The following is a 26,949-nucleotide window of genomic DNA, read 5'->3' as shown; positions in this document are numbered from 1 at the left end:
GTTGGAAGAGATTTTTCTTGACTAGATCATTTGAGGTCAGAAGATTCACCCTAAATCTGGCCGTCCTTTCTCAGTGACAGCACACATAGAAGGTCATAGGAGAAGGAAGAGTTTGCTTTCTGTCAATGTCCCTCACCCTGCTTCTATAGGATTCCAAAGTGGACTGAAAACTAGCAGCTCTTTAGGACCTCCCTAGAACTCTGGCACCAGATTGTGACTTCTGAGACATCTAGTCTCACTGACTGAATAACTACTGGTTCCTGGACTTTCTGTCAGGAAACCATCACTGTTGCACTTCTTGGATCACAGCCTGTTAGCCTCTTAATAAACCCATTACTAATATACACACATATATTAGCTTATTCTGCCAGTTCTGTCCCTTAGAGACCCCTGATATAATCACCAAGACACATAGAGGGCAGCGAGCCTAGTAAAGACAGAGCCTTCCTAGAGAGCCCATGTTGCCAACTCTCCTAAGAACCCTGGTCTAAACCCTAGCAGTTTGCTGAGTGGAAAAGGGTACATGCCATCCAGGAAAAGTCTGATGAGCATTAAAGACTATGTCCAATAGATTCTCAAGAAGGCTCCTGGCTGCCTGACCCCTAGAGATTACTTCCCGTTCTCTGTCTTTTAACAAATACATAAGAGGTACATAATTATGAACCTATAAAAAAAAGGCTGTGTTCATAGTTGTAGAACCAAAAAAAACAAAAACACCTCCCCACACCCATGGCCATACCTTACCTTAGCCCTTTCACACAGTAAAACGTTTACACTCCTCTTTTAAACATGAAGGAATTGAAGAAGTGAGATCTCGACTTACCTGAAATTATTACAGCCCAGCACCACACCAACTATGTTCTTGCCAATGTCATGCACATCACCTTTAACAGTGGCCAGCACGATGGTGCCTTGGTAAGGGTCCTGCAAAGTGAGGCAAGCCGCTGAGCATGCGTGAGGGAAGACCATCTGGTTCTCAAGAGCCACACAAGTGTTGGCAGAAGAATAAATACCAGAACCACCTCAAAGGTAACAAGTGACACTCTTTACTTGAAGCTCTGTGCCTCCAAGTTCAAAGGAGGCCTCCCTAGCATTTAGCACAGGGATTTCAACTGAATTCATAGGTTCTAGCATCTGAAAGAGTCAGCAGCAACATACAGAAACACTCCTACAGCTAAAGACCACATCTTTAACCCTGAAACTGCCAAGGTATATTGCTGAGAGTTTTAAGAGACAGGAGTTAACCAGCTGCAGATTACCTCCGATTTTGAAAGAGCCCAGTGCAGGGAATGTATAAGCATCTTTTATTTCCCTAGAACAGTTCTTTTGTACACTGACAACAACAACAACAAAAAAAATGGGAAGAAAAGGTATGGCATACATCGTCTCTCTAATTCAGCCAACTGCAAATTTAGATTAAGAATTTAGAATTCTAGTGCCCGATGTTGTCTGAATTTCACAGGACTCTAAATAAAGTAAAAAGGCTAATGGCTGCTTCTGGTGATGTAGCAAACATGAACAGAATCTACAGGTGGTACAAGAATTCCACCAAAGAGTATTGGGGAAGGGCTTTCTAAAAGCAAACCTGCTACCTCCAAAACTGACTCAGCAGAGAAAAGTACCTGCTGTGAAAGACCTGAGTTCAATCCCTGAGCACACAAACAGAGGGAAGGAGAGCACCCCTGCAGAAAAGCTTTACTGATGAGGTTCCCAGCCTCAGAGAAACAAGCCTTCCAGGCAGGGGAAAGGTTCCAGGCCTGGACTAAATGACTTGCCTCTTCTTCAACTGAACCATTAAGCACTCTGGCTTCTTCCCTTTCTTTTTCCATGAAAGGGATAAGGTGGCCAACAGCCTTCTTCATGACACGGGCTGACTTTATAACCTGGAAAAAAGCAGAGTTGGGCATCCTTAGCAAACCATCACCTAACTGCCAATGTTGACCTGTGAAGCTTTGAGGACCACTTAAGGCCTGATCTGACTTCCCAGATTTCTACAGTAAGCAAGATAAGGATCAGGGTAAGGATAAGGATCCGACAGGGAAGGACAGTAAATAAGGAACAACAAGAGGAAAACCAAACGAAACCAAAGTTATAATTTCCATTTCTGATCTTTGCTTTGTAGGTTGTCATTTCTCTACCTAATGTCCTTTTACTGTATCTTTGAATTCTATGCAACTTTTAAGTTTCATGTTACAATATGACTCATGCCAGCATTCTATAAATCCTGAGGATTTTAACTCACTTAATACTGAGGTTTATGAAGAGGCCCTTTGAGTGTTTACATGCTTCAGAGCCCCTAACCTAGATATTCATCAAGGATTTGCTAAATGACAGTTTTAATTACTTGCTGTAATAAAAAATTCCGCCTTTACTTAAAACATACTATTTAAAGTCCCACTATTTAAAAGAGTAACATATATTCAAAATATGTATTCTTAAAGAAGATCACTGGCTTGTCAAGTCAAATATTAGTATTAACATTACATAAATCTTAGGTGGGCACTAAGGTAAGAGCTAGTATGGTGTCAATGGCCAGCTTTGACATCCAGGGGGTAAACTGAGGCAGGCAGGCCATGAGAGTTCAGTGCTGAGAGCAGCTGATGAACAGTCCAGATACTGATGGGGGTTGCTGAAAATGGCAGCCAGTGATTAGATAAATTACTCAGCAGATTTTTCTCTGAGAGAACAAAGCTTAATTTACTAAGGCTGGCACTCCCTGTGGCCACTGAAAAACTTTGAATTCTGTTAATTCCTTGGGGCCAGTGAGAAAGAAAAGGAATGAGAGAACACTCATACAGACTGAGTAAATGCAGCGAAAGGCAGACTCCAATAACTTTATACATACAAATACATACATACATACATACATACATACATACAGACAGACAGACAGACAGACATATACATACAGGCTCCAGGCATTTCACACACACACATATGTAATATACACAGGCACCTGGTGGGTGGAGCAAGCAGCAACATACACAGCCACACAAGCTTTACAAATATACTTACATACAGATTTGGCAGATGGAACAAAGATCCAACGTATTTTCACATAAACGTTACGCATATACGTATACGTGTATACATACATACTTGGAGGGTGAAGGAACAAAGTTCCAAAAAGTTTATTCTTTCTCTCATGGCTTATATATCCCAGCAAAATCTTTCAAACAGTATAAAATCATAATGTGATTATAAAATAGTTTTTTCTAGTAAATGACTAAAAAAGCCAGTGTGTTCCCCAATACCTTTACAAGAAGTCACATTAGATACTACAGGTAAAGAAAACAAATGATTCCCAAGAATTCACATACATTTGTCACTAAGTAACTTGTTATAGATTAACAAAGTGTGAGCAAGCAAGGTGGTTTTCTCAGCCAGTTTCTCTTACTGGCAGGCAGCAATTTGCAGTTACAAAGAAATGATTAATTATTTTATTACCAATTGTTAAAAGTAATCTTATAAGAATCTTAAAAGAAACACAAATTTTAACTTTTATATAAAAATCAGTCGTATCTACTTTAAATCCTAGAATGCACATCTACTCATCAGCTACTCTCAATAAATCCTATCAGGAAGCTGACAACAAAAATGGGTACAAGAAATCAATCATCACCAGTCCAGCCTCAGTGAGACTTACATCAGCCAGAGCTGCCATTGTTCTTGTTCCCTGACCATAAAAGGTCCCTGGCTTAACTAATAAGAGTGTGCCTTTCTGAACTTTAAATTGCTCCCTAAGATATTCTACATCAGAGCCAGTGCCAAAAACATCTTAACCTAGCTTCACTCACTACTTTTCCAAATACTTTCCAAGAGTGGTGGTCACAACCCTTAAGTTCTTCCCTAGGGTAGTGACTGAATCAGTACTTTGTTCCAGCAGCAATGCCTGAACAAGATCAAGCACTACTGTTGACAGTGCCAGAGAGAGTACCCAGGAAAGGACTGGAAGCCCCCTGAGAGTTTTCATACAATTCTTAGATTAAGAGGGATGTGAGGGCAGTAAGCAGAGCAGAACTCTGTAACTGCAAGAAGTCTTAAAGGTTGAGCCCTGAGGTATACCCATTGTGGCTGTGCAAACTGGTGGGCAGCATTCCATGAGTTCTAAAGCCATTTGTCACCTCCTTGGCAGTAGGGAAACACTGAACATCCAGATTGTTGTGCTCAAGAATGTCTGCAAGCTTTCTAACCTGTATACACTGTGAAGATGGATTGGACAGGGATGGTTCCTAAATATACCCAGAAGGAGTGACCAGATAATACTTTCAAGCTCTGTCTATACTGCAACCTCAGAAAAAACTCAAACACACTATTTACTGAAAAACAGACAAAGGCAATGTTAAATTTTCTCTCTATTTTGCCAACCTGAGGTAGAAACATTTTTCCAGCTCCAAAAAGATCACCAACCACTTTCATGCCATTCATTAGGGGCCCTTCAATTATATTCAGAGGCCGAGGGTATTTTTCCCAGTTTAACCTGGCTTCTTCAGTATCTTCAACAATGTGCTTTTCAATGCCCTTAAAAGAAAAAAAGAAAGAAGAAGAAGTAGGAGGAAGAAAACAAACAGTAAGTTGTAGTAAGGCCAAAAACAAAGACTGAATCCCAGGGATGCTTAAGAACGTGAATCCCAGAATCAGCCAGACGGAGTCTGAGTTCTTGTTCTCGTCACCAACACAGGCAATGTATTTATTAGGGTTTGGTTTCCTCACTTACAGAATCACAAAAGTACTAACCTCATGTTTTTTGACAATCACTGTGATATAATTTATCTAAGATGCCTAGCTAATAATAAGAAGTAAGTACACAGAAAAAAAAAAAAAGTCTGAGAGAAGACTAGGAACATAGTTCAGTGGTAGAGTATGTGCTTAACATGTGAGGGTCTGGGTTGAAGCCTGGGCAACTGGTTATATGCTAACAAGGGCACATGTCTATAACACCGCACTAAGGTGTCTACTCCATGAGGTATGGTAGTCATGCCTTTAGTTCTAGCATTCGAGAGGCATTGGCAAGAGGATCCATAAGTTCAAGGCCAGTCAGGGATAAACAGTAAGGTCTTGTCTCAAATAAATAAATAAATCTGTATCTTCTTTCACTATAACATTACTTGGCTAGAAAAGGATTCAACACTCTAAAGGTTGTTAAAAGGTGAAGTTAAAAACAACATCAACAAAAATAAAACAAACAAAAACAAAAAACAAGACAAAACAAAATACCATGGAACTTCCCTTCCCTGACTTGACTGGCCATTGCTTCCAAGCCTTCCTCCAAAGCCCAGGATCCTCAAGAATTGTAGGATACAAACGAATAGTCAACAAACTGAAATATGTGACTCTCAGAAGAATTAAAAGTTGAATTCTAGAGCCAAAACAGTCTGGAATGTCTCGGACTCACTACAGGAACTAGGGAGGGTTCCTGACCTCAGAACTACTAATTGGGCTGGGCAAGTCCTTGCTGTGTATGTAGTCCTATCTTGTACACTTCGGCCACTGAGTTCCAGACCCATCTATGAAACTGAGTTGCCACACCCATCTATGAAAACACAACACATCTTCAGACACTGTCCAAGGAGCTGAGAGCACTGGCAAAGAGACATCTTCAGGTTAAAAATCTACAGTCAGAAGTCTAGGGCATCTCCCCATTCAACTACTATCAGCAACGGCACCAGGGAGCCACAGTGCGCCACCAGGCTTCTAGTACAGGCTCTGGTCCTCACCTTCACGAGAGCATACTCCAGGCGCTCTTCAATGGAGCCATTCCTCCACTCATCTGTCTGCATGACTTTCTTCCCTCCTTTGCCATGAGTCTGAATTAAAATTAAGACCAAGAAGTAGATACAAATAGTATATAGTTAAGTCTCTGCAGCAAATAAAAATATCACTGTCTTATTCTTCAAGTTCCCAGACCCCAGAGTGTTCATCATGAATCAAGACTAAAGTAAATGGTGAGAGAGAAAAATATTTTAAAATTTGAACTTTCAGTAGAGAAAATAAATGGTTGTATTTTTTTCTTTACTTCTTTCCTAAAACTTAACAACTGACATCAAAGTATTTCTAGGACATAGGGCTATTCTTTAACACTCCAGCTCTCAGGAAGGATCCTGTCACCTACACACAACTGTTGATAAGCTGGGAGCCATGAGCAGTAGTGGCACACTCCTATTCCCAGCACTTGGGAACCTGAGGCAGAAGGATTTTGAGTGCCAGGCCAACATATACTACATAATGAAACATTGTCTCAAAAAAATTCAAAAGGAAGAAGACTCCAGTGAAGACAAATGTTCCTGGAAGTGGACACACTGGGTGGCATAAGATCACCCACATCAAGATTTCACCATATCCTAAGGAAGGGAGGAAGAAAACATAAAGGGAAAGCTCTAAGAGTACATGTCTGGGGCTGAAGGAGTGCGGGATGTGTAAGAGCAACATATGGAAATTGGAAGGAATAAAGCCAGTTTAGACACTGATGAAGGGCTTCAGAGAACCTGAGCCTCCAGGGAAGAAACTCAGAAAAGGGATGAAGGCACAATACAGGTATCCTGACACATGAAGTAGATTACAGTACTTTATATGTTTCCCCCTCCACTGGTGGCACCAGGTGCCCAAATAGGAAATCGCAGTGTTGAGCAGCCAGATGGCTCAAAGGACAAGCACTTGCTGTGAAGCCTGATGTTCTGAGTTCAATCCCTTGAAAGTGTATACATGGAGAGGGCAAGAAGTGCTCCAAAGTTTTCAGATTACTACACGTGTGTCTGCAGGCTCTGGAAGGCAGGGTACAGCTCCTACTACTCAGACCCTCAGAGTCAGGCAGGCAGAGCAGCTTGGCAAACATTAGCTGAATGATTGAATGACTGACCAGAATTGATACTGCTAGAGCAACATTTATGCAATGTAAGAAAGGCCAAATCACAAAAATTCATTCTGGACTTTAGCCTTCAGACAAGTGTAGAAAGGGAGAAGATGGTATTCAAAGTTCTGTAGCCAGTTACTCGAAGAAACTCAGAAGGGGAATGTGCAGATACCTGTGATGAAGGCCTGATAACAGGAAGAGAGAAAGACAAACATAAAGCCATTACATAGCAATGACTATGAAGGACAGACAGAATTAGGAAGAATGCCAAGGAGGTAAGGAGAATGATTAATAGGACACTTCAGAAAATCTAAACAAGTGATAACTAAGAAAATGCCCTTCTAATGTTCACATTCCCATCACTGATACATATAAGCAACAAAGTCCTAACAGCCACAAAATCAAAACAATTTCTGACTTGGGGAAGTTCCTTATTAAAACATTTACAGAATGTTTGTAATAGTCTTCCAACATTCCAGAAAAAAATAATGTGCCACATTCAAAAGGCAGTGAAGGATATGGATACAGACCATGGTAAATACAAAGACCAATAAAGATTTCACTTAAGGGAAAAAAAACTACCTTACATCTAATAGCTGTATCTATAAACTGATTAATTTGATCCAAAAAAAAAAAATCAACACTCAGAACGAAGCCACCATTTCATAAGTAAGAAGGAACACAAGACCATCTTACTTCTAATCAGTTATTTTCATAATCAGGATGTTCATAATACAAAGATAAAACACAAGGGCTGGGGACATAGCTCAGTGCTAGGGCACTTATCTGGCTGGCATGTTCAAATGCTGGGATTCGATCCCCAAACACACCCTCCCCAAAGATAACGATGATAACAACACACTGCACATTTCTACAGTGCCTGATTAGAGTCTTCATCTCTACTACTGCTCATAATACTGGATGGTACTCTGCACGCTATTAGAAAAGAGCGGTAATCAGCAACCCAGCTACAAGTCTCGAGATCTACGTGTATGATACACTTGTACAGCAGTAGCACAGACACTGTGGGTAGGATAGACTTGAGGCCCACTCCTTTAGACAGAACCCATGTCTGATACAGCCCAGGTGGTCAAGAGCCTAAGACAACAAACCTGGAGAAAACCAAGTACTGTTTTTCTGCTTTACAGATCAGCATCCCACTCAGCCATCATCAGAGAGGCTTTCTTTTATAATCAGTGGGAACTAACACAGAGACCCACAACTGAACAATGTACAAAGAACTAGAAACTTTGGAATACTCAGTCCCTAAATAGCTTGTTTTCATTAAACCCCTCCCCGCAAGGCTTAGGGAGCTATGAGGAAGACTGTAAGAGCCAGAGGAGATGGCTGACACCAAAGAAACAGTGTCTTACAGACACAACAGGACCGATACACATATGAACTCATACAGACTGTGGCAGCATGCACAGGGCCTGCATAGGGTCAAGTCAGATAGGGTCCCAGCATTGAGAGGGTAAGTGGACACAGCTCCTATCCTGAACCAAAGGGTTATCTCCAATTGACAATTGTTTGCAAAAGAAAAATTGGTTTTCTCCAATGAAGTCAGTGGGCATATAAACCACATTTAAGGGCAAGTCCCATGCCCAGCAGCAGATGGCCAACACGAAGTAAATTAAATGCTAACTTTGTAGATTTTCTTTTATGTTCGTCTCATATTGCTTTGTTTTTATCTTTTTTTTGTATATTATGGTTTCAAATTTTGTGTTTCTATGAATTTTGTGTATGTGAGTATGTATTTCTTGTCCGTTTTCTTTTTTTTATTCTTTAGTAGTAGTAAAAGTAGCAGCAGCAGCAGCAGTAGTTGTATGTTTTCTGAAGAGAGAAAGAAGGCATAGAGTTGGACAGGAGAGAAAACAGAAAAGATCTAAGAAAAGCTGAAGAAGGGGAAACCATGATCAGAATAATATATTGTAGGAAAAAAATTATTTTCAATAAAAATATATGTGCACATATGAATGTATATATTAAAAATGACTAGAAGTTGTAATAAAACCCCATCTTACAATGGTTAACTTCAGAGGGTAAGATTGTGAGTGATTTTGATTTTCTTTTGACTACTATATTCTGTGACTTTTTACAACTTAATGTGAAATATTTCAAATTCAAAAATCAACGTAGAAAAATCTAGGTTCAGAACACTCAGCCTAGATAAGGTCTATCTCTCCCTCCTAGTCTGCAACAGTTTCTCTAGAGCTATAAAAACCATGGTGGTGACGATTAATGATCCAGAGATACAACTCTACATTTGTCCCTATTCTACAGTAAAGGTCCAGTAACTGCCAGTGAATGATGTGTTCTAAGGCAGGAAAAGACACCCCTGGACACTTTTTCCTTTACCTGGGCATATCGTAGGAGTTTTTCAGTAGCCTCAGAGTCTTTGTTCCAGATGAGGTCTTCACAGAGCTGAAGAAGGTCCTTATGGATATCATCATACACAGGGAGGTTGCCGGCATTGACTATCCCCATGTCCATACCAAACTAAGGGCAATAAAAAGGAAAATGAAGATTCCCACTGATACCCTAAATTAGGGATCAGAGAACAACTTTGTAACATGGTCACTATTCAACTCTACTGTAGTCTAAAAGTAGCCCTAGACCAGGACAGAGGTGAAGGTGCGAGTGCACTCTGTTCCACTGAAGCTTCATTTAAAGGAGACAGAAGCAGATCAACTATCCTGCAGGACTCACTTTGTAAGCCCTACTCTAAGTCAAAGTCAGAGTGCCATTATTTTTGTTTCAATTATTTGAAAAATCTTGCGTGTGCATTTATGATGCATATACATACCATGGCACATGTACAAAAGTCTGAGGACAACTTTGGGTGTTGGTTCTTGCCTTTCATATTGTTTCAGACAGGGTCTCTATTTTGTTTACCACTGGACATGCCAAGCTAGCCGGTGCAACAATCTTCCAAGGATTCTGTCTCCATCTCTCTTTCTATAGTAGGAACTACTACTACACTTAAGTTTCACACAAGCTCTCAAATTTCAACACAAGTCCTCAGGCTTGGGCAGTGAACACTTTACCCACAGAGCTATCTTCCCAGCACCTAAGTCAAAATTGGTTCTACCATACCTTGATTGCATGATAAAGGAAAACACCATGCATTGCTTCTCGAATGGCTTCCATCCCTCGGAAGGAGAAGGATAAGTTGGAAAGACCACCACTTATTCTGACTCCTGGTAATGTTTCCTGAATGAATTCGAGAAATTCTTAGGTAAATGGTTAGAACTAGAAAATATCATCCTGAGTGAGGTAACCCAATCACAAAAGAACACATATGGTATGCACTCACTGATAATTGGATATTAGCCCAAAAGCTCGCAATATCCAACATACAACTCACAGACCACATGAAGCTCATGAACAAGGAAGACCAAAGTGTGGGTGCTTTGGCCCTTCATAGAAGGGGTAATAAAATACTCATGGGAGCAAATATGGAGACAAAGCATGAGACAAAAACTGAAGGAGGGACTGTCCAGAGACTGCTCCACCTGGGTATTCATCCCTTGTGCATTCACCAAAGGTAGACGCTGATGTGGATACAGGAAGTGCATGCTGACAGCAGCCTGATATAGCTGTCTCCTTAGAGGTCTGCCAGAACCTGAAATATACAGAGGCAGATGCTCACAGCTAACCATTGAGCTGATCATGGGTTGCCCAATGGAGGAGTGAGAGAGAAGACTGACGGAGTTGAAAAGGTTTGCAGCCCCACGGGGAGAGCAACAATACCAACCAACCAGAGCTCCCAGGGTCTAAACCACCAGCCTAGGAGCACAGAGGGAGGGACCCATGGCCTCAGCTTTGTCTGTAGGGAAGGATGACATTGTCAGGCATAGGTGGGTGAGGAAGTCCATGGTCCAGTGAAGAATGGACGCCCCAGTGTGGGGGAAATCGTGGGTGGGGAGGTGGGTATGGGAGGGTGGGTAGCATATCCTCATAGAAGCAGAAGGAAGGGGGAGGGAATAGGGGGTTCCTTAGGGGAATGGGGAAAGGGGATTACATCTGAAATGTAGATAAAATATCCAATAAAAAAATTGATATATCCAACTACAAAAAAAAAAAAAAAAAATGTAAAAGCATGAAAAAAGTCTCCTAGTTTCCAAAAGCCACCATCAGCCATACCTTGTAAGCGCTGTACAAAGGGAAAGTAAAAAGCAAGAAAGTCAAAGTAACTAACTCTGAGCTTGTTACTGGACAAAGCCCCGTCTGCCACATCACTGTACCATGTGCTCCGGCCCCTCTTTTATCACGTAAGCCTTTACAATGTCATAGAGGCACTGCAGCACAAATAGCTTTTCCTGCTAGACTTTAAACGCTGCAGGAAAAATACAAAATCCTATCATTACCTCTAACTACCTCTATAGTGACCATGGTAATGCATAAGGGGAAATGAGACAGAAAGCAGATCAGGTGCATACATCAATAATTGTGCAGTGCACACATACATTCCTGACCCTTTCAAAGCTGGAAGGATTCAATAACTTAAATGAACAAGCTCTCTATTTCATCACAAACTTGACAAACTATAGAACAAAGGCAGCTGAAGTGCCTGTGACAATACCAAGCATTAGGCATGACAACAGCAGTAACTCTCACTACGGATCCAAGCCGAAGTGTCCAGGGAGACAGCTTGCCACTATCTAGCCATTCTCCTCCTAGACACACACTACAGAGAAACTCAGGCATATGTGCCTAACTCAGGCATACGTGGTTAACTTGTTAGGTTGATGCAAAAGTAATGATAAGTTTGCAATGCTGAAATTTGTTCCTTAATGTTGAAATACATTCTTGATGAATTTGGCTACATTATATACTATTTCAATGTGCAGTCCTGCTTTATGGGTTTCTGCTAATGATTTACTGATTGCTGTGAAGTTTTACCTTATCCTCCATATTCACCTCATCACTCAACAACATACTGCCATTTTTCAAGAATCTTGATAATGTTTTGCATGGATAAAATATCCACAATCATCATGACAGAAAATTCTTTCCAAGAGCTACTGAATTCTAAAGCACTGACTATAAAACATGTTTATTACATATATTCATTTGGAGGAATACATAGACAAGCCAGAATGTGTTAAGAGGTCAGAACACAACTTGCAGAAGTCAGTTCTCAGCTCCCCTATTAGTGGAGCTAGGAATCAAATTCACATCATCACGCTTAACTGACACCAAGCACATTTACCTGCTGAACCATCTGGCCAGCCTGCAAAACACTTATTCTTTTTTTATGTTAAGAATAAAAAATTATTTCTCATTGGCAAAACCAAGTTGATTATAATGGTTCTTATTCTGATTAATGAAGATATATTTGGTCCTAGACAGAGCTCTGTTACACAGAAACCCTGTCTCAAAAAACAACCAAACAAAAAATTTCACTATCAGTAACTGCAATTAATTTTGCACCAACCTAATACAAGAACACTCGCAATACCACTGTTCAACACACCAGTTATCTATCAGCAGTAGAATGGCTAGCTGTGATTCAGGGAAACAGTAGGATATTAAATACTAATTAAAATGAACAAATGTAGCTATAGCAACAACACAGATGAAACTTAAAATGAGGCTGATGTGGGCCTGGTAGCACTGGAGAGGGGGTTGGGCAAGAGGTTCGTAAGTTTAAACCATCCTAGACTACACAGTGAGACCCTCTGTCAAAAAGGGGGAAAAAAAGGTTAAATAGCATTTTATGATTTGAATAATATTAAGCTCAAAGAGGCCAATTCATGCTATGAGGAAACACAGCTGATTCTTGAGATTCCTTAGTAGACTAGATTAGAACCCTGAAGGCCTGCTCCTAATAGCAGCTAGCAGTTCTGGTCATATTTTCATAGCCTCATCAACATACAACCTTGTTTTGTGTGTCTGTTAAAGGCATCCTATGAGGTGGAAATGGAAGAGTGGTTAAGAGCACACACTGCTCTTGTAAAGAGACAAGAGCACCCACATCAGATAGCTCACAATAACCTCTAACTCCAGTTCCAGGGAATCCAACACTCTTTGGCTTCTTTTGGCATTTGAACACACATGTAATACACATAAACTCAACCAGGCACACATACATATGCATAAATACAAATAAATACATCTTTAAAGACTCCTTATTTGATGTGCACATCTTAAATATTAATACTGAATTCATGGCCAGCAGCCCTGTGACTTAGTTCTGAATAAGGCTTATCCAAAATGCTTGCATTTTGGATAGACACTAGGCACACTACAATTGTCCTGTACTTGTGAACATAGAAAGCACTACCATCAGGACTGAAGGACATTTTCAAAAAGGGAAATCACAAACAAAAAGCAGAACAATATAAAAGGGCACCAAACGGAACTAACAAGACACCTGCTTATAGAATAAGAGCTGACTGTCTCCAAGGTCATCCTCATCTGACACGTGAGGCAAGCCTGCAGGAGGGCATGCCCACAGCTAACTACAAAAGTAGCGTGGGTACTGACTGAGGTAAAAACTAAAATTTAGAACATACACTGGCCAGCACAAAAAACAATGGATAATAATATAAGTAATAAAATTATTACCAAAAACAATAACAAAGTCTCAGAAACAGATATCAGAATGAGTTACTTCATGAAATTGAGAATAAGGCACACCCAGAAAAGGAGAGATATATGAGACAGAAGCCTCATGGCACTTCAGAAAAGTGAAGCTACTACACAGTTCATAACTACTTATCTCCTATATAGACTATATGTTTTATATACGAAACACAATTAAAATAGCATTATATAAAAGATACAGTCCCTACATTTTAGAAAACAATTTGCTAAGGACAGGAACGTTACTATTCTCAGCAAATCAGTATGTGTTAGTTGTAACCAGGAATGAAAAATGAATACCAAAGATGATAAATTTGAGCTGTGTCTTTGGTAAAGACAACAAATATCCACACTTACCTTAATAACTCTTGTTGCATGAATAAAATTGATAGCATACAAGTTATGTTCTTCCATTCCAGTACCAATGGTAAGGATGTTGGGGTCAAAGATGATGTCATTTGGATTGAAGCCCACTTTTTCCACAAGTAGATGGTAGGCTCTGGTGCACACACTGACTTTAACATCTGTTTCTGTTGCCTGAGAAACAAGCAGAAATGTAATTTACAAAAGCAAAGTGTTAGCTATGAAAATGGCATATGTCACTCATCAAAACCACTCAAATCTCAATGACTGAGTTTATCAAGTATTTAGCAAGTATCAAACCTCTAAGTGTTCATGAACTTATCAAAGAACAGAATCAGTTAAGGACTTTACATTTTCAATATAATAATTTTATTCTTTATGTAAAAATTTCATTCATGTGATATAGTAACAAAGTGGCTTTCTAAGGACAGATGTCATTTAAAAACCAAATAAGCAGCTGAGTATCAGACATGTAATTCTAGCACATGAGACAGTGAGGTAGAACTATGGCAGGTAGGTAACCTGAGTTACATACACTGAGTGTCAGACCGCTGTGGGCTACCCTGAGGGCTACACTGCGGCTACACTGGGAAAAAGTCTTCTAAGTGCCCCACCTCTCCTGACATGCCCAAAATGTGCCAATCATTCACATAAACATCGCTGTTGCTTTCTTGGGTCTTCCTGAAAGGCAGACTCAAGGATATGCATTTATTCCCCATACCCTCATGCTTGTTACCATGTGTCTCAAGTTGCAACTACAAATTAGTCCCGGGCTCAGCACCCTGGAAAGCAGAGACAAGTGAATTTCTTGAGTTCAAGGTCAGCCTGGACTACTTAATGAGACCCTGTCTCAAAATCAAACAAAAGCTAGAAAGATGGCTCAACAGTCAAGAGTACCGACTGCTCTTCCAAGGCCCAAGTTTGGTTCCCATCACCCACAAGGAAGCGCAGCACTTAAATTCCAGAAGACTAGACTCTTTCTTCTGGTCTATAGGCTGCTTGCCAATCATGTACATACATACATGCAGGCAACATTCAGACATATAAAATAAATAAAATCTTAAAAACAAACAAAACCCTATAAACTATCATCCTCCTCCCTCAAAGAACCCTAAAAAAAGCAAACCACAGATTCCGGCAAGGCTCACCCTCCCTGCTCCTCGGCCCACCATACTCAGCCAGGGCCTCTACCTCCACCACTGTTCCACCGTTTGCCCTCCTCACTCCTCTGTGGTGTTCCTAAAACCTGCCATGTTATTGCAATCTTTCCATCTTTTGCTGCCCTACCCAGAACATACAAGGCCTAACTGTATTTCAGAGCTAACAAGTATGGAGTCAACTGTTCCTTCAGAATCTGCTTAATCACTTCCTCCAAATCAGCACACCTCCACCCTTCCCACCTTCTCCTTTATTTGAGGCATCTCTTTCCAGATACATTTGTTGGCAACTTACTATTCTTGGTTATTTTATTATCTATTATTATCTCCACTAGCTAGAATGTCAGTCTTAATGTATACCCAGAGCCCAGAACAGGGCCTGTTAGATTATGTGCTTAATACCATGTTGAAGGGGTGAGTGAGTGAGTGAGTGCTACTTTTACTCAGTATTTCTCAACTTTGTCAAGGAAGCTGTCTTCAGAGCAAACCCCCACACTGCATACCCATCAAGCTGCATTCTGGATTTCTGAGTGCTGTTAACCTAGTGTGCTCTGGGGATGGGCAGAAGAAAAAACAGTAGTCCTTTCTTACTCACATTTTCATATTTCATGGTACTAGTTACCCACTGTCACCTGCAGTCCAAAAATGGTAAGTGGGAGACCCTGAAAGTAATAGTTGTTAAGTTTTCAATTTCATGCCACTCTGAGAACTGTGAAGAAACATCTTGAATTGTCCTGCTCCATCCCACCTGGGACAGGAGTCATTTTTATGTAACATTCACAAATACATGCTCACACAATCCTTTTTTCATTTATTTATTTTGAGACAGGGTCTCATTTTGTAGTCCTGGATGACCTGAAACATTCTGTGCTATCCTAGAACTCTCAGTGATCTACCTGCTGTGCCCCTAGAGTGCTGGAAAAAAGGTGACTGCCACACATGGTGCATGGCCCTTATCTTACTCAGTGGCTCCTGAGCATAGAATTGGTGATGCTGACAAGCAGAATACTCCAGCAAAAGCTGTAAAGCACCCTCTGCAAGTGAAAAGGTCAGAAGTACAGTATGGAATTCTGTGAAAAACTAACATTACAGAATAGTGTTAATTTCTTCCTGCTCCTAAGTTACAAGCTTTGTGTGCATGTGTAGAGAAAAGTACAGTATGGACAGGACAGGACAGGTAAGGGTACACTCACTGTGCTTACTATCACTCCTTAAGAATGAATAATAATTATGAGGGTCCATTCTCAATGTGGAAAAAGATGTTCTTGAAAATATGTACTTCAGTCTTTAGGAGCTTGCATGGTGGGAGGGTCCCACCATTAGGATGGGAACACTAAGTCTACTGAAGAACTGTTTCCAACCAGACACTTCTTCAAGTTAAGAGAGCTAGCTTCAGTAACCTCACTCAAATGGCAAATAAAAAGGCACAAATAGTTCATTTTTACCTGAGCGAACTGGGCACAGAGTATGCAATGTGTAAAGTGGGATATTGTTCTATATTAAAGACATTGTGGACATGCTCCTAGGATAAGAATTTACTTCCAGGGCTAGAACAGCTACACTACGGCCCCTCTATAACCTAGGTAGGCACTTGTCATATTATTCTCTAGATTCTGGCCACCATGTAAAAAAACTGGACCTCAGAGTGAGGCCATTTTTAGAGACCTCTGTAGGGAGCAGGTCCTGCTATGCGTCATTTTGGGGGCTGTAAAACACACATGCTGGTAAGCCTCAGTTACCCTGAGGGATTCCACAGACTCATATGAAGCTCAGCAGAATGACATAAAGGATTCCTCAATCAGGCAGGGTTCTCAGCTATGAGGGACTTTTGCTTGTTTGTTTCATAGTAATAGTACCTGAGACTAGCTGAATTACAATCTTAAAATTGGCTCCAGCAATTCAGGAGCCCTTGATGATGGTAATGTTAATGTCCAGCCAACAGTGAGAAGAACTTTTTGGGAATGATTAAGAGTTGTGTCCTTGTTGAAGAAGCTGTGTCCCTGGGTGAGGGTTTTCCCAGTTTGTGTGCTCTCTCACCCAGCCCTTCCCTCGCTTGTAGTTATGAATCAGAAGCAAGCTCTTAGCTACTGTTCAGAACCATGCCTGCCTGCCTGCCTGCCTGCCTGCCTGCCTGCCTGCCTGCCTGCCTGCCTGGTTCCATACTCTAGGCACTCTTTAGTTGGTTTTTCTTCCAAATGTATAACCAGCTGTCTGTCCCAGTAACTTAGTGAATAATTCAACCATTCCCTATTGGAAAAAAAAAAAAAAGGTTCCATATTGATGTAAAGAATCAAATTTTCAGAAATACATTATGTATGTGTGTATATAAATTTATTACAAAAATAAGCACATGTACATTTTGTGCATATACTCATATAGCTATTTCAGACCTGTTTCTTTTCTCAGTACTTTCTCAACTGGTGACACAACAGTGCCAGCCCAACAGAAACCACTTACCTGTCCTTCCTCATCAAAAGCCATAACTACCACAGCAGCTCCAAACTTCTTAATCTTCCTGGCCTTCTCCAGGAAGTCCTCCTCCCCCTCCTTCAGACTGATACTGTTGACTATGCACTTCCCTTGGCAGCACTTCAACCCAGCTTCAATCACAGCAAAATTGGAAGAGTCAATGCACAGGGGCACCTGAGGCAGAAGGACAGAAGATCATGGGTCACAAGCCACCATGAGTCCCCTTTGAGGGGTTCCAAAACGCTCTATTTCTTCTTTAGGAAACAATAAACAAATTTAAGTTGTTAGAAGTAGGATTTTAAGTTCAAATAATTACAGTAAGATCAGCTCACAGGAGACTATGTACATGGACAGACAGGAAATCCAAGAGGCCTAGTTCACACTTCTAAGAACTTCACACTAAAGCAAACACCTTCTCTAGTTTCTTTCTTTCTTTCTTTCTTTTTTTTTTTTTTTTTGAGAAAGGGTTTCTCTGTGTAGCCCTGGCTGTCCTGGAACTCACTCTGTAGACCAGGCTGGCCTTGAACTCAGAAATCCACCTGCCTCTGCCTCCCAAGTGCTGGGATTAAAGGCATGTGCCACCACTGCCCGGCACCTTCTCTAGTTTCAAGTATTCTACCCTGACTCATTTTAAGGTTCAATCTCTTGCCTTTTGGGAACAATTCTCTGGCCAAGTTACTCAAATTAAATCTTCTCTTTATAAAAACAAATTCCTAAACAGAAAAAAAAAATTATTAGAAAGGAAAACCAGATCTAATCCTCTTCTCTCCAAAACAGTAATTGCTAAAAACTAGAACAAACAACTAAGAACTGTGAGAGACCACAGTCTATTCCAGCCTCTGCTCCAAGACAGGTGAAAGGAGTGACTCCCTTGCTCCAAAAAAATAAGCCAGCAAGATAGCTGACTGAGGACTGTTATGCAGGGCAGTCAGTCAGTTCCTGACTCCCTCTCCCTGAGGCACACAGGTCCTTGACTTCACCATGCTCACCAAGATAATGATTAAACAAGTAATAAGAGGGCAGGAAAGGCTAGAATACAGCACAGCAAAAAGAACAATGAGGCAAGGGGTGGGTCTGCCTCAGCAACAGAGTGCCCAACACCTGTGAGGCCCTGGTCTTGTTTCCCAATACCATAAACACACGTAAGTATTAAATTGTTTTAAAAGGGGAGTGGGGTGTGGTTAGAGAAGTAGCACGACTGGTAGAGTTCTTGCAGAGGTCCTCAGTTCCTAAACTGGTGGCACAAACCTATAATCCTAGCAATAGAAGATGGAGGTGGGAGAATATGGGGTTCAAGGCTATCCTCACCTACATACTGATTTCCAGGCCAGTGTAGCATATAAGACACAGTTTTAAAAAAAAAAAAAAACTCTACTAATTTTGCTTTTCCTTAGGACACTAGCAATAAAGAATTTTACTGGAAAACAGTCAAATGCAATGGCAGTAATTACCAGGCCAGTGGCTGGGAGAGCTTGCCAATAGTCTGGAGTTTTAACTCTACTGCTGAAGACGTACTACTCACACTCTGGGTTTTAGAGGCAGGATCTGGGGTCTCACTATGTAGCCCACGCTGATCTCCACTGTGATCTTCCTTAGCAGCCCATTTTTATATTCTATCTTAATGGCTAAAATGTGGCCCCCAGCAAATTTAATAGTAGATAAAAACCAGGAAAGAAGGGTCAGTGGTTGCAGCAATCAGAGCACTAACAAGCTCTTACAGGGCATAAGGTCCTCCATGGTTAACAAGAGACCCACCATCACAATCCATGAATTGAGTACTGTGGGTCTGATCGTCTCACTTTAGAGATGAGGAAGGGAGCCAGCACCAAAAGCTCATCAGTGTACTTGGCTCTAAAGAGAAGCAGGCTTCTTCCCAAGGCAGTTCATCAACAGTCCCACCCATCCACTCACCCAAGTTCTGATTCAGACGGACTGAACAGAGCACTGAGCGTCTCTGAACCTGACAGTCTCAAAGGGCTACTCCCAGAAAAGTGGAAAGGCTTTTAGTAAGTTTTAGTACACAAATGGAAGTTGGGTAAATATAATTTAGTGCTTACTACAAGCTTCTCTTAAGCTCTTGCTAGGCCTAATTTTTTTTTTTAAATGACACCTAAACCTAAAGATATGAAACTCTGGGAATAGTTTCTTTAAAACAAAAAGCAAACAAAAACCCTTCAAAGTCCATCAGGGTGACTGTAGTAGAAATTCAAAGTCAACCTTGGCTATATAATGAGTTTGAAGCCAGCCATGGGTACTACAGTAGACACCCATCTTAAAAACCAAAACCAGAACCCTCTAAAAACATTCTAAAAGACAGATGCTTTCACCTTTTTTTAACTTTTCTTTTTTTTTCTTTTTTCTTTTTCTTTTTTTTTTTTTTTTATGGCAGAGGCAGACAGGCAGCAAGGCAGAGAGGCAGAGGCAGAGGCAGATATTTGTGAGTTCAAGTTCAGTCAGGGCTACACAGTAAGACCCTGTCTCAAAAACAAACAAGCAAACTTTTGTGCATATGTATGCATGTCTGTGTGCACAAATGAAGGTGCCTGAAGGGGGCAGAGAGGTTGGATTCCCCTGGAGCTGGTGTTAATAGGCAATTGTGAGCTTGCAGAAGTAAGTACAGGGAACTAAACTCAGGTCCTCCAAAGGAACCGCACATGCTGTTAATCACTGAGTTGTCTCTCCAACCCCTAACTTTCAGCTTTTAAAGAACAAGTATAAACAAAGACATTATACCTGGATTGCATCACTGTCTTAGTCTGATATGCTTAACAAGGTCTCTTCTTGCAGTAGGGAAGCCCTAACTGAGCTCCATTTTCCATGGTGGGAATAGAATCAGTGTGGCAGCAATAGCTAAGTACATCCCTCTGAGATACGATAGTCAGCTCTCAAAGACTGCAGACAACAGACAAAACTCAGTCTCTTAAAGCTGACTTCTCCCAGATGCCTGTCAACAGCCAGGCTGAAGCCCTAACACTCTCCAAAATCTGCTCCAGGTGGACAGACTGCTTAGCTAAGAAAGCTCAGAATGAGAAATAACAACACTGTATAGGAAAAGAGAACCAGTTCCTGAGTGGATGGACAGACAAGGCTAAATGAACAACAGCAAGTCAGGTAAACATTCTTAGTGACCGTAATCCTTGTACAACCTTGGCAATGTCAGGCTCAGAAGCAATGAAGTTGCAAAATTTGGTCATTGCACTGGGACCATCCAGCATGCCATCATCCATGTTGATATCCAGCACCTGAGCTCCCATTTCCACCTGTACTTTGGCAATGCTCAGGGCTTCCTGGAGGAGGAATGGGAGAAGCATGGTTAGGAGATGTCTAGGCAGAGTAATTCCTCCCATCCCCAGAGGTCCTTTGTCACTGAAACAGACACATTGGCTCCGAGTGGGCCTGTCCTCTTCTGCCCAACACCCAACATTGACTAGTAACCCTTTCCACACATCATCTCACTGCTTGGAGTCCACCAAGGCAGCTTCCATCCATGAGGCAACCAACACCAGCACTAAAAAAGACAACTCTAGGGGATGCCAAGAAACAGTAATTAGCAATTCCAAAAATGAGGCTAATCCTAACACTTGGGAGGCAGAGGCAGGCAGATTATTGTGAGTTCAAGGCCAGCCTGGTCTACATAGTGAGTTCCTCCAGGACAGCCAGCAGTACATAAGACCCTGTCTAGAGCAGAGGTGAGAAGGAGGGCTAAATCCATAGATGGTCCAAAGACTAAGGGCATTTTATGCACAACCATGAGGATCTGAGGTTGTATCTCAGGACACATGTAACAAGACAGGCTTCCCACAGAATGTCTCTAACTCCAGCTCTAAAAATTCAATGCCCCTTTTTTTCTGCATGCACACACTTGTGCATAAACTCACAATAAACACACAAAATAAGTATATTTTTAGAAAAACAAAACTAAATCTAGTCAAATCCTGAAATTTAAAAAACATCATTAAAACTCAAAAGACAATGAGATGATTCTGGTAAAGGAGTTTGACGTCAAACCTGACAACCTGAGTTTGCTCCCCAAAGCATAAATGTGGAAGAAGAGAATCAACTCTTGCAAGTTGTCCTTTGGCCTCTACATGCACGCAGTGACTTCCATATGAATGTTCAAGTACAAATACATACACACACAGTAAGTTAATTAAAAGAAAAATTTTAAGACAGAGTCTCACTATGTAGACCAGGCTAGCCTGAACTCAGAGAAATCTACCTGCCTATGCTTTTCAAGTGTTGGGATTAAAGGCATGTATCACTATGCCCCAGATTTTAAAAAAAGAAAAAATAAGTCACGGTAAAACAAAACCAAAAACAACCTAAAACCTCAACCATTTTCCTCCATTTTAAATTTGTAGAAAAGTAAAGTCTATCCAGATGTCTTGGGCACGCACTGTAAGGATTAAATTTGACTCATCTTCAGTATTACAAAGCTTAAAAATTCAGAATTCTCATGGCAAGGGCCTGTTCATTTTGATGTGATCTACAGCTAATAGATCAGCAATACCTTCATCAGTAAGCATCTGGTCAGATGAGAAAAAATTCTCTTTGGGAGGAACAGGGACAACTCAGCAGTTGAAAATACTTCTTGTAGAAGACCCAGGTTCAGTCCCCTGGAACAACATGGCACTTCAAAACCATCTGTAACTCCATCTCCTGGGGATCCAATGTCCTCGTCTGGTCTCCGTGGACACCAGGCACATTCATGGTGCACATACATTCACATAAGCGAGATGCTCATATACATAATATATAATCTTTAAAAAAGCCAAGGGCCTTACAGCTTCAGAGAGACCAAAATGGGAAGTATTCCCAAATATCCAAACTTCCTGAACAATGAAAAACTAAAAGCTGGATCCCTCCGAGTCATCCCCCTCCAGGACCCAAACGTAATGCTTTTTGGGCAGTACCAACAGCAGCAGCCTCACCTCCTGCCAGATGCATCAGCATCCTCACATACTTCTAGCAGCCCTGCAGTAGCACCAGCCAGAACACAACACTTTGCTGACATACATACAGTCTACCTAGAGGTATGGCAATGCCCCGGGGTCTCATGAGGATGCTCACTTCATAGTTTCCTGCCATGATGAGTTTAGCAAATTTCCTGGATCCTGCCACATTACATCGTTCTCCAATGTTAACAAAGTTGGTGTATGGTCCAATCCTGAAGGGTTCTAGACCTTAAAAGGAAAAACATTTTGAAAAATTCTTGAAAATGCACATGGACGACATGAAACAAAATATTTTCAGCAAAAAAAATGTCCATCTGAACAGATGGGACAGGAAATCTACTAGAGAAACAGAATCACAATATTTCCTTTTCTGGTCACTAAAAGGGCTACTTGTTGCAACTGTGCTTACAACCAGATCTCCAAGGGAAAAAAAAAAAAAACTTCAGAGTTCTGTGCTAAAGTACCCATAGTGGGCTGAACCATATGACCTCTGAAAATGAAGGAAAAGTCATCATCACCCTTATATAACTAAGGGCCTGGCGTAAGAGCCATGAAGAAACTGCCCTCAAAAGAGGTCAAGCTTAAGCAGGTATAGTCATGCTGTCCTAATTGCTGTAAGTTCATATGTGCAACTACTCTGCGGTGTCTGGAAACAATGCCTGATGCTACCCACAGCCTCTGAAAGCTATGGGGTTTCTACCCCACTCTCCTCTGAAAATCCCTAAGCCTTGGGAAGGAGGGGGTTGTCATGTCTCATTTGTGGCTAGATGGGGTTGGGGGGAGGGGACACAAAAAATCCTACCATGAGCTGAGAAGCTATTGGCATCTGACAGCTGCTGGGAAACAGGGAAACAGAGAGGTACAGAGGAGAGGGAAATACAGTGTGTTGCTTTTCTTTTCAAAACTAGTTGGGTGACACAAACTGAACTTGGGAGCTTATAGAAATTTGAGGCTAGCAGGGCGTTGGTGGTGCACGCCTTTAATCCCAGCACTTGGGAGGCAGAGACAGGTGGATTTCTGAGTTCAAGGCCAGCCTGGTCTACAGAGTGAGTTCCAGGACAGCCAGGGCTGCACAGAGAAACCCTGTCTCGGGGGAAAAAAGAAAGAAAGAAAGAAAGAAAGAAAGAAAGAAAGAAAGAAAGAAAGAAAGAAAGAAAGAAAGAAAGGAAGGAAGGAAGGAAGGAAGAAAGGAAGAAAGGAAGAAAGGAAGAAAGGAAGAAAGGAAGAAAGGAAGAAAGGAAAGGAAGAAAGGAAGAAAGGAAGAAAGGAAGAAAGGAAGAAAGGAAGAAAGGAAGAAAGGAAGAAAGGAAGAAAGGAAGAAAGGAAGAAAGGAAGAAAGGAAGAAAGGAAGAAAGGAAGAAAGGAAGAAAGGAAGAAAGGAAGAAAGGAAGAAAGGAAGAAAGGAAGAAAGGAAGAAAGGAAGAAAGGAAGAAAGGAAGAAAGGAAGAAAGGAAGAAAGGAAGAAAGGGGGGCTGGTGAGATGGCTCAGTGGTTAAGAGCACTGACTGCTCTTCCAGAGGTCATGAGTTCAAATCCCAGCAACCACATGGTGGCTCACAACCATCCATAATGAGATCTGATGCCCTCATATGGGTGTCTGAAGACAGCTACAGTGTACTTACGCAAAATAAATAAATAAATTCTTAAAAAAAAAAAAAAAAGAAAAAAGAAAGGAAGAAAGAAAGAGAAAGAAAGAAAGAAATTAAGTTGAGGGCAGCATATATTACTCTGCAAAATTATACCTCAAAAAAAAAAAAAAAACTCTTTTTTCCTTTTTTGCTCCAGTGATGCTCTGTCAAAAATCAGCTAACAGTTGAATAGATCAAATCTCTTCACCCCATCAACAGTGTATGTGAAAGTTTACTTAATCTCTTTCACTGAGAGACCATGAACCTGAAACTAGCATTGAAACTGGATGAGGGAGGACACAGATGGAGATCCAGGAGTCACTCTGGCAGTCACTGTGAGGAATCCAAGGCAGCCACTGGGCTTCTGGCATATTATTACTTTATTTGCTAAGGAGTAATAGCATCTCCCTGGCACAGGCTAATTCAGAGGCAAGTACCAGATAATACATGCAGATGCATTACACTCAGATAAAAAAGCAACATAAAGACCATGAGGTGACACAGAAAAGGTTCTCATACTGCCTTTATTTTCAAAGTTTTATAAGAAGCAGTCTCCCTGAATAGCCACGGGCAAGCTCTAGGGACACATGGCCTTATACATGTTCTACGAACCTGAGACAACTGCTCACACAACCTTTCAGCTTACAAACCAGCCAAGTATCTCTGCCTTAATTATCATAAAAATGAAGCACAAAATTAGCATCATCTATCAGAGCTAAAAAAAGAAAATGGCCCTTGAGTCCTTTGCCAAAGCATTATATAAAGAAACCAGTATGAGCAAGAGGAAGATTATGAGCATGGACGGGGTAATTACACAGATACTGCAGGCCACTTGTTCACAGATTCAGGAAGCAATCACTTTCTACAATTTCAGCTGCTGCTGCCTTTTCTCAGTGCTAATGAGCCTTGTGCCCCTGACCTTTCATAGAATCTGCAGGTTTGTCTACCAGGCAAATCGGGATGACCACCACAGGGTGCCTGTGTGATCTGAGGGCATTCTACAAGTGCTTCTGATCCAGCAGGAACGGCATGTCAGATAAAGAAGCAGAACTCTTGTTTACCATTTCTACTAAGGTTAATAAAAGTATCCTTCAGATTGGACATAGTGACACATACTTGTAATCTTAGCATTCAAAAAGTGGAGACAGGAGGGTTGCTACTTTGAGGTGACCCCTGGCTATACAGTGAGGCTGTCTTAATACATCACCATTTCAGGAAAAATAAATAAATAAAAGCAGCCAGGTCATGGTAATACACACCTTTAATCTCAACACTAAAGAGGCAGAGGCAGGTGGACCTCTGGGAGTTTGAGGCCATTTTTACCCGGAAAATAATTTTTCCACCCCATCCCTAGAAAAAAAAAGGTCTTTAGTAAAATTTACCTAAGTGCCAAGAAAACTAAGCACTCTTTGACCTAATAAGCTTCCTAGCATAAACACCACTATCCACTTAGAATAAGCACATTAAATACATTCGAGCAACTATATCCTCACGACTTACCAGATAGTAACATATGTCCTTCAAAAACACTAGCAGGGGGAACTCTTGGCTTACAATTTTTCACAGCTTCTGCAATTTCCCTAAATTAAAAGAGAAAGCACTATATTCATTAATTCAGAGTAGCATAAATTTAATTAAGCTAATTTCCAGCTATGAAATTAATTCTGCATCACTATATCCATGCACACAATGATATGCCTACTTAAATGTACAGCAGCAGTTACATCCGTCAGCTTTCTCAGCAATGGAAAGCTCATCATCGCTGACTGTTGTCTGTGCCATCAGAGGCATGCGCCTGGAGCTCCAAGAGGTCTGCACAAATGCCAACTGCAAACCTCTTCTCCCTTCCTCTAGCCCATAGATAGTCTTTACAAATCCACACACAGAACATGTTGTTGCTACCTAATCGACAGTTCAACAACTTCAAAAAGAAGTCTGTAGCTCTGAGAAATAATAAAAGGGGGTGGGAAGAAAACACGGTCCTGTGCACTTGTTTTAGCTACAGCAGGCACACAGAAGGAAAGGTACAGATAAATACAATTGCTCCTCTCTTCAAAATCTGTTTCAGTTATTATCCACAGTCTCTGTAACATTGTCAACTTTAATGAATCCTGTGTTTGATAAGCCATAAAAAAACTAGCTACTGTTTATCAGGAACTGTAAGCTACTGCTCACTCTACTGTCCAAATTAGTATGTGGATGAGTAAGTAAAAGCAGGAGTTCAATAGACAGGTGCAGATATCAACATACACATACACAAGCCAGAACATCTCATTTTAAAGAGGAAGTGATCAAAAAATAAAGTTAATCTGTGATCCAAAGATAAGATCAACTATAACATAAAAGATGTAACCTAGAGATGCTGTAGGTGTGGCTTCATCTCCCCACTGCCCACGCACGCCCTTTTCCTCCCTCGCCCACTGTAGTAAGCAGACCTGGCCCTTGGGATCATGAGAGCAGAACAGCTGTCCCTGTCCCTCACCTGCTGCACCACCTCACCTGGGCAGCACCACAGAGCTGGCCCTGGATATGAGGGTTGCAGAGGAGCCAGTCCTGAGGGCATGAGCACAGGAGAGCTGGCCCTGTCTCTTGTTTGCTAGGAGATGGCATGGACTAGGGAGAGATGCCCTCCTTCCCTCCCTCATCCCTTGCCATTTACAGCAGGCCGGAGAGCTGGCCCTGGACCTCACCTGGGCAGAGGATAGAGCTGACCCAGGCTGCAGGGTGGAGGGTGGGATTGCTTGTAGGGGTCCTGAGGGCATAAGGCCTCGAGAGCAGGCTGACCAACTCTGATACCTCTCAGGCCCAGATCCAGGGCTTTGAATTAGCCCACCCCAATATCTACCCCATTGATGAACTGCTTGAGTGCATGAAGGAACTAGTCCGGCAGTTCCAAAACTACAGGATCTCCATGACACAGGACAACAGGATATCTG

The 26,949-nt window shown here is 41.4% G+C and overlaps 1 protein-coding gene across 2 annotated transcripts in view; it reads right to left on the bottom strand.

Moving 5' to 3' along the window:
- Mtr (5-methyltetrahydrofolate-homocysteine methyltransferase) overlaps positions 1-26,949 on the bottom strand; it is a 77,036-nt gene that overhangs the window by 25,597 nt on the left and 24,490 nt on the right. For both annotated transcript variants that reach the window (XM_076939362.1, XM_034510798.2), the window contains 11 exons: positions 25,514-25,593; positions 22,501-22,613; positions 20,577-20,717; positions 17,419-17,604; positions 13,799-13,978; positions 9,947-10,063; positions 9,209-9,349; positions 5,718-5,807; positions 4,369-4,521; positions 1,776-1,883; positions 824-924 (listed from right to left, as the gene is read on the bottom strand). In XM_076939362.1, coding sequence (XP_076795477.1) covers positions 824-924; positions 1,776-1,883; positions 4,369-4,521; positions 5,718-5,807; positions 9,209-9,349; positions 9,947-10,063; positions 13,799-13,978; positions 17,419-17,604; positions 20,577-20,717; positions 22,501-22,613; positions 25,514-25,593 — 1,410 coding nt within the window. The remainder of the gene's footprint in view (positions 1-823; positions 925-1,775; positions 1,884-4,368; positions 4,522-5,717; positions 5,808-9,208; positions 9,350-9,946; positions 10,064-13,798; positions 13,979-17,418; positions 17,605-20,576; positions 20,718-22,500; positions 22,614-25,513; positions 25,594-26,949) is intronic.

Source organism: Arvicanthis niloticus, chromosome 8 (assembly GCF_011762505.2).
Source record: "Arvicanthis niloticus isolate mArvNil1 chromosome 8, mArvNil1.pat.X, whole genome shotgun sequence".
NCBI classification, from domain to species: Eukaryota; Metazoa; Chordata; class Mammalia; order Rodentia; family Muridae; genus Arvicanthis; species Arvicanthis niloticus.
Note: the sequence above shows the minus strand (reverse complement) of the source record. Positions and strands in the feature narration are given on the sequence as shown.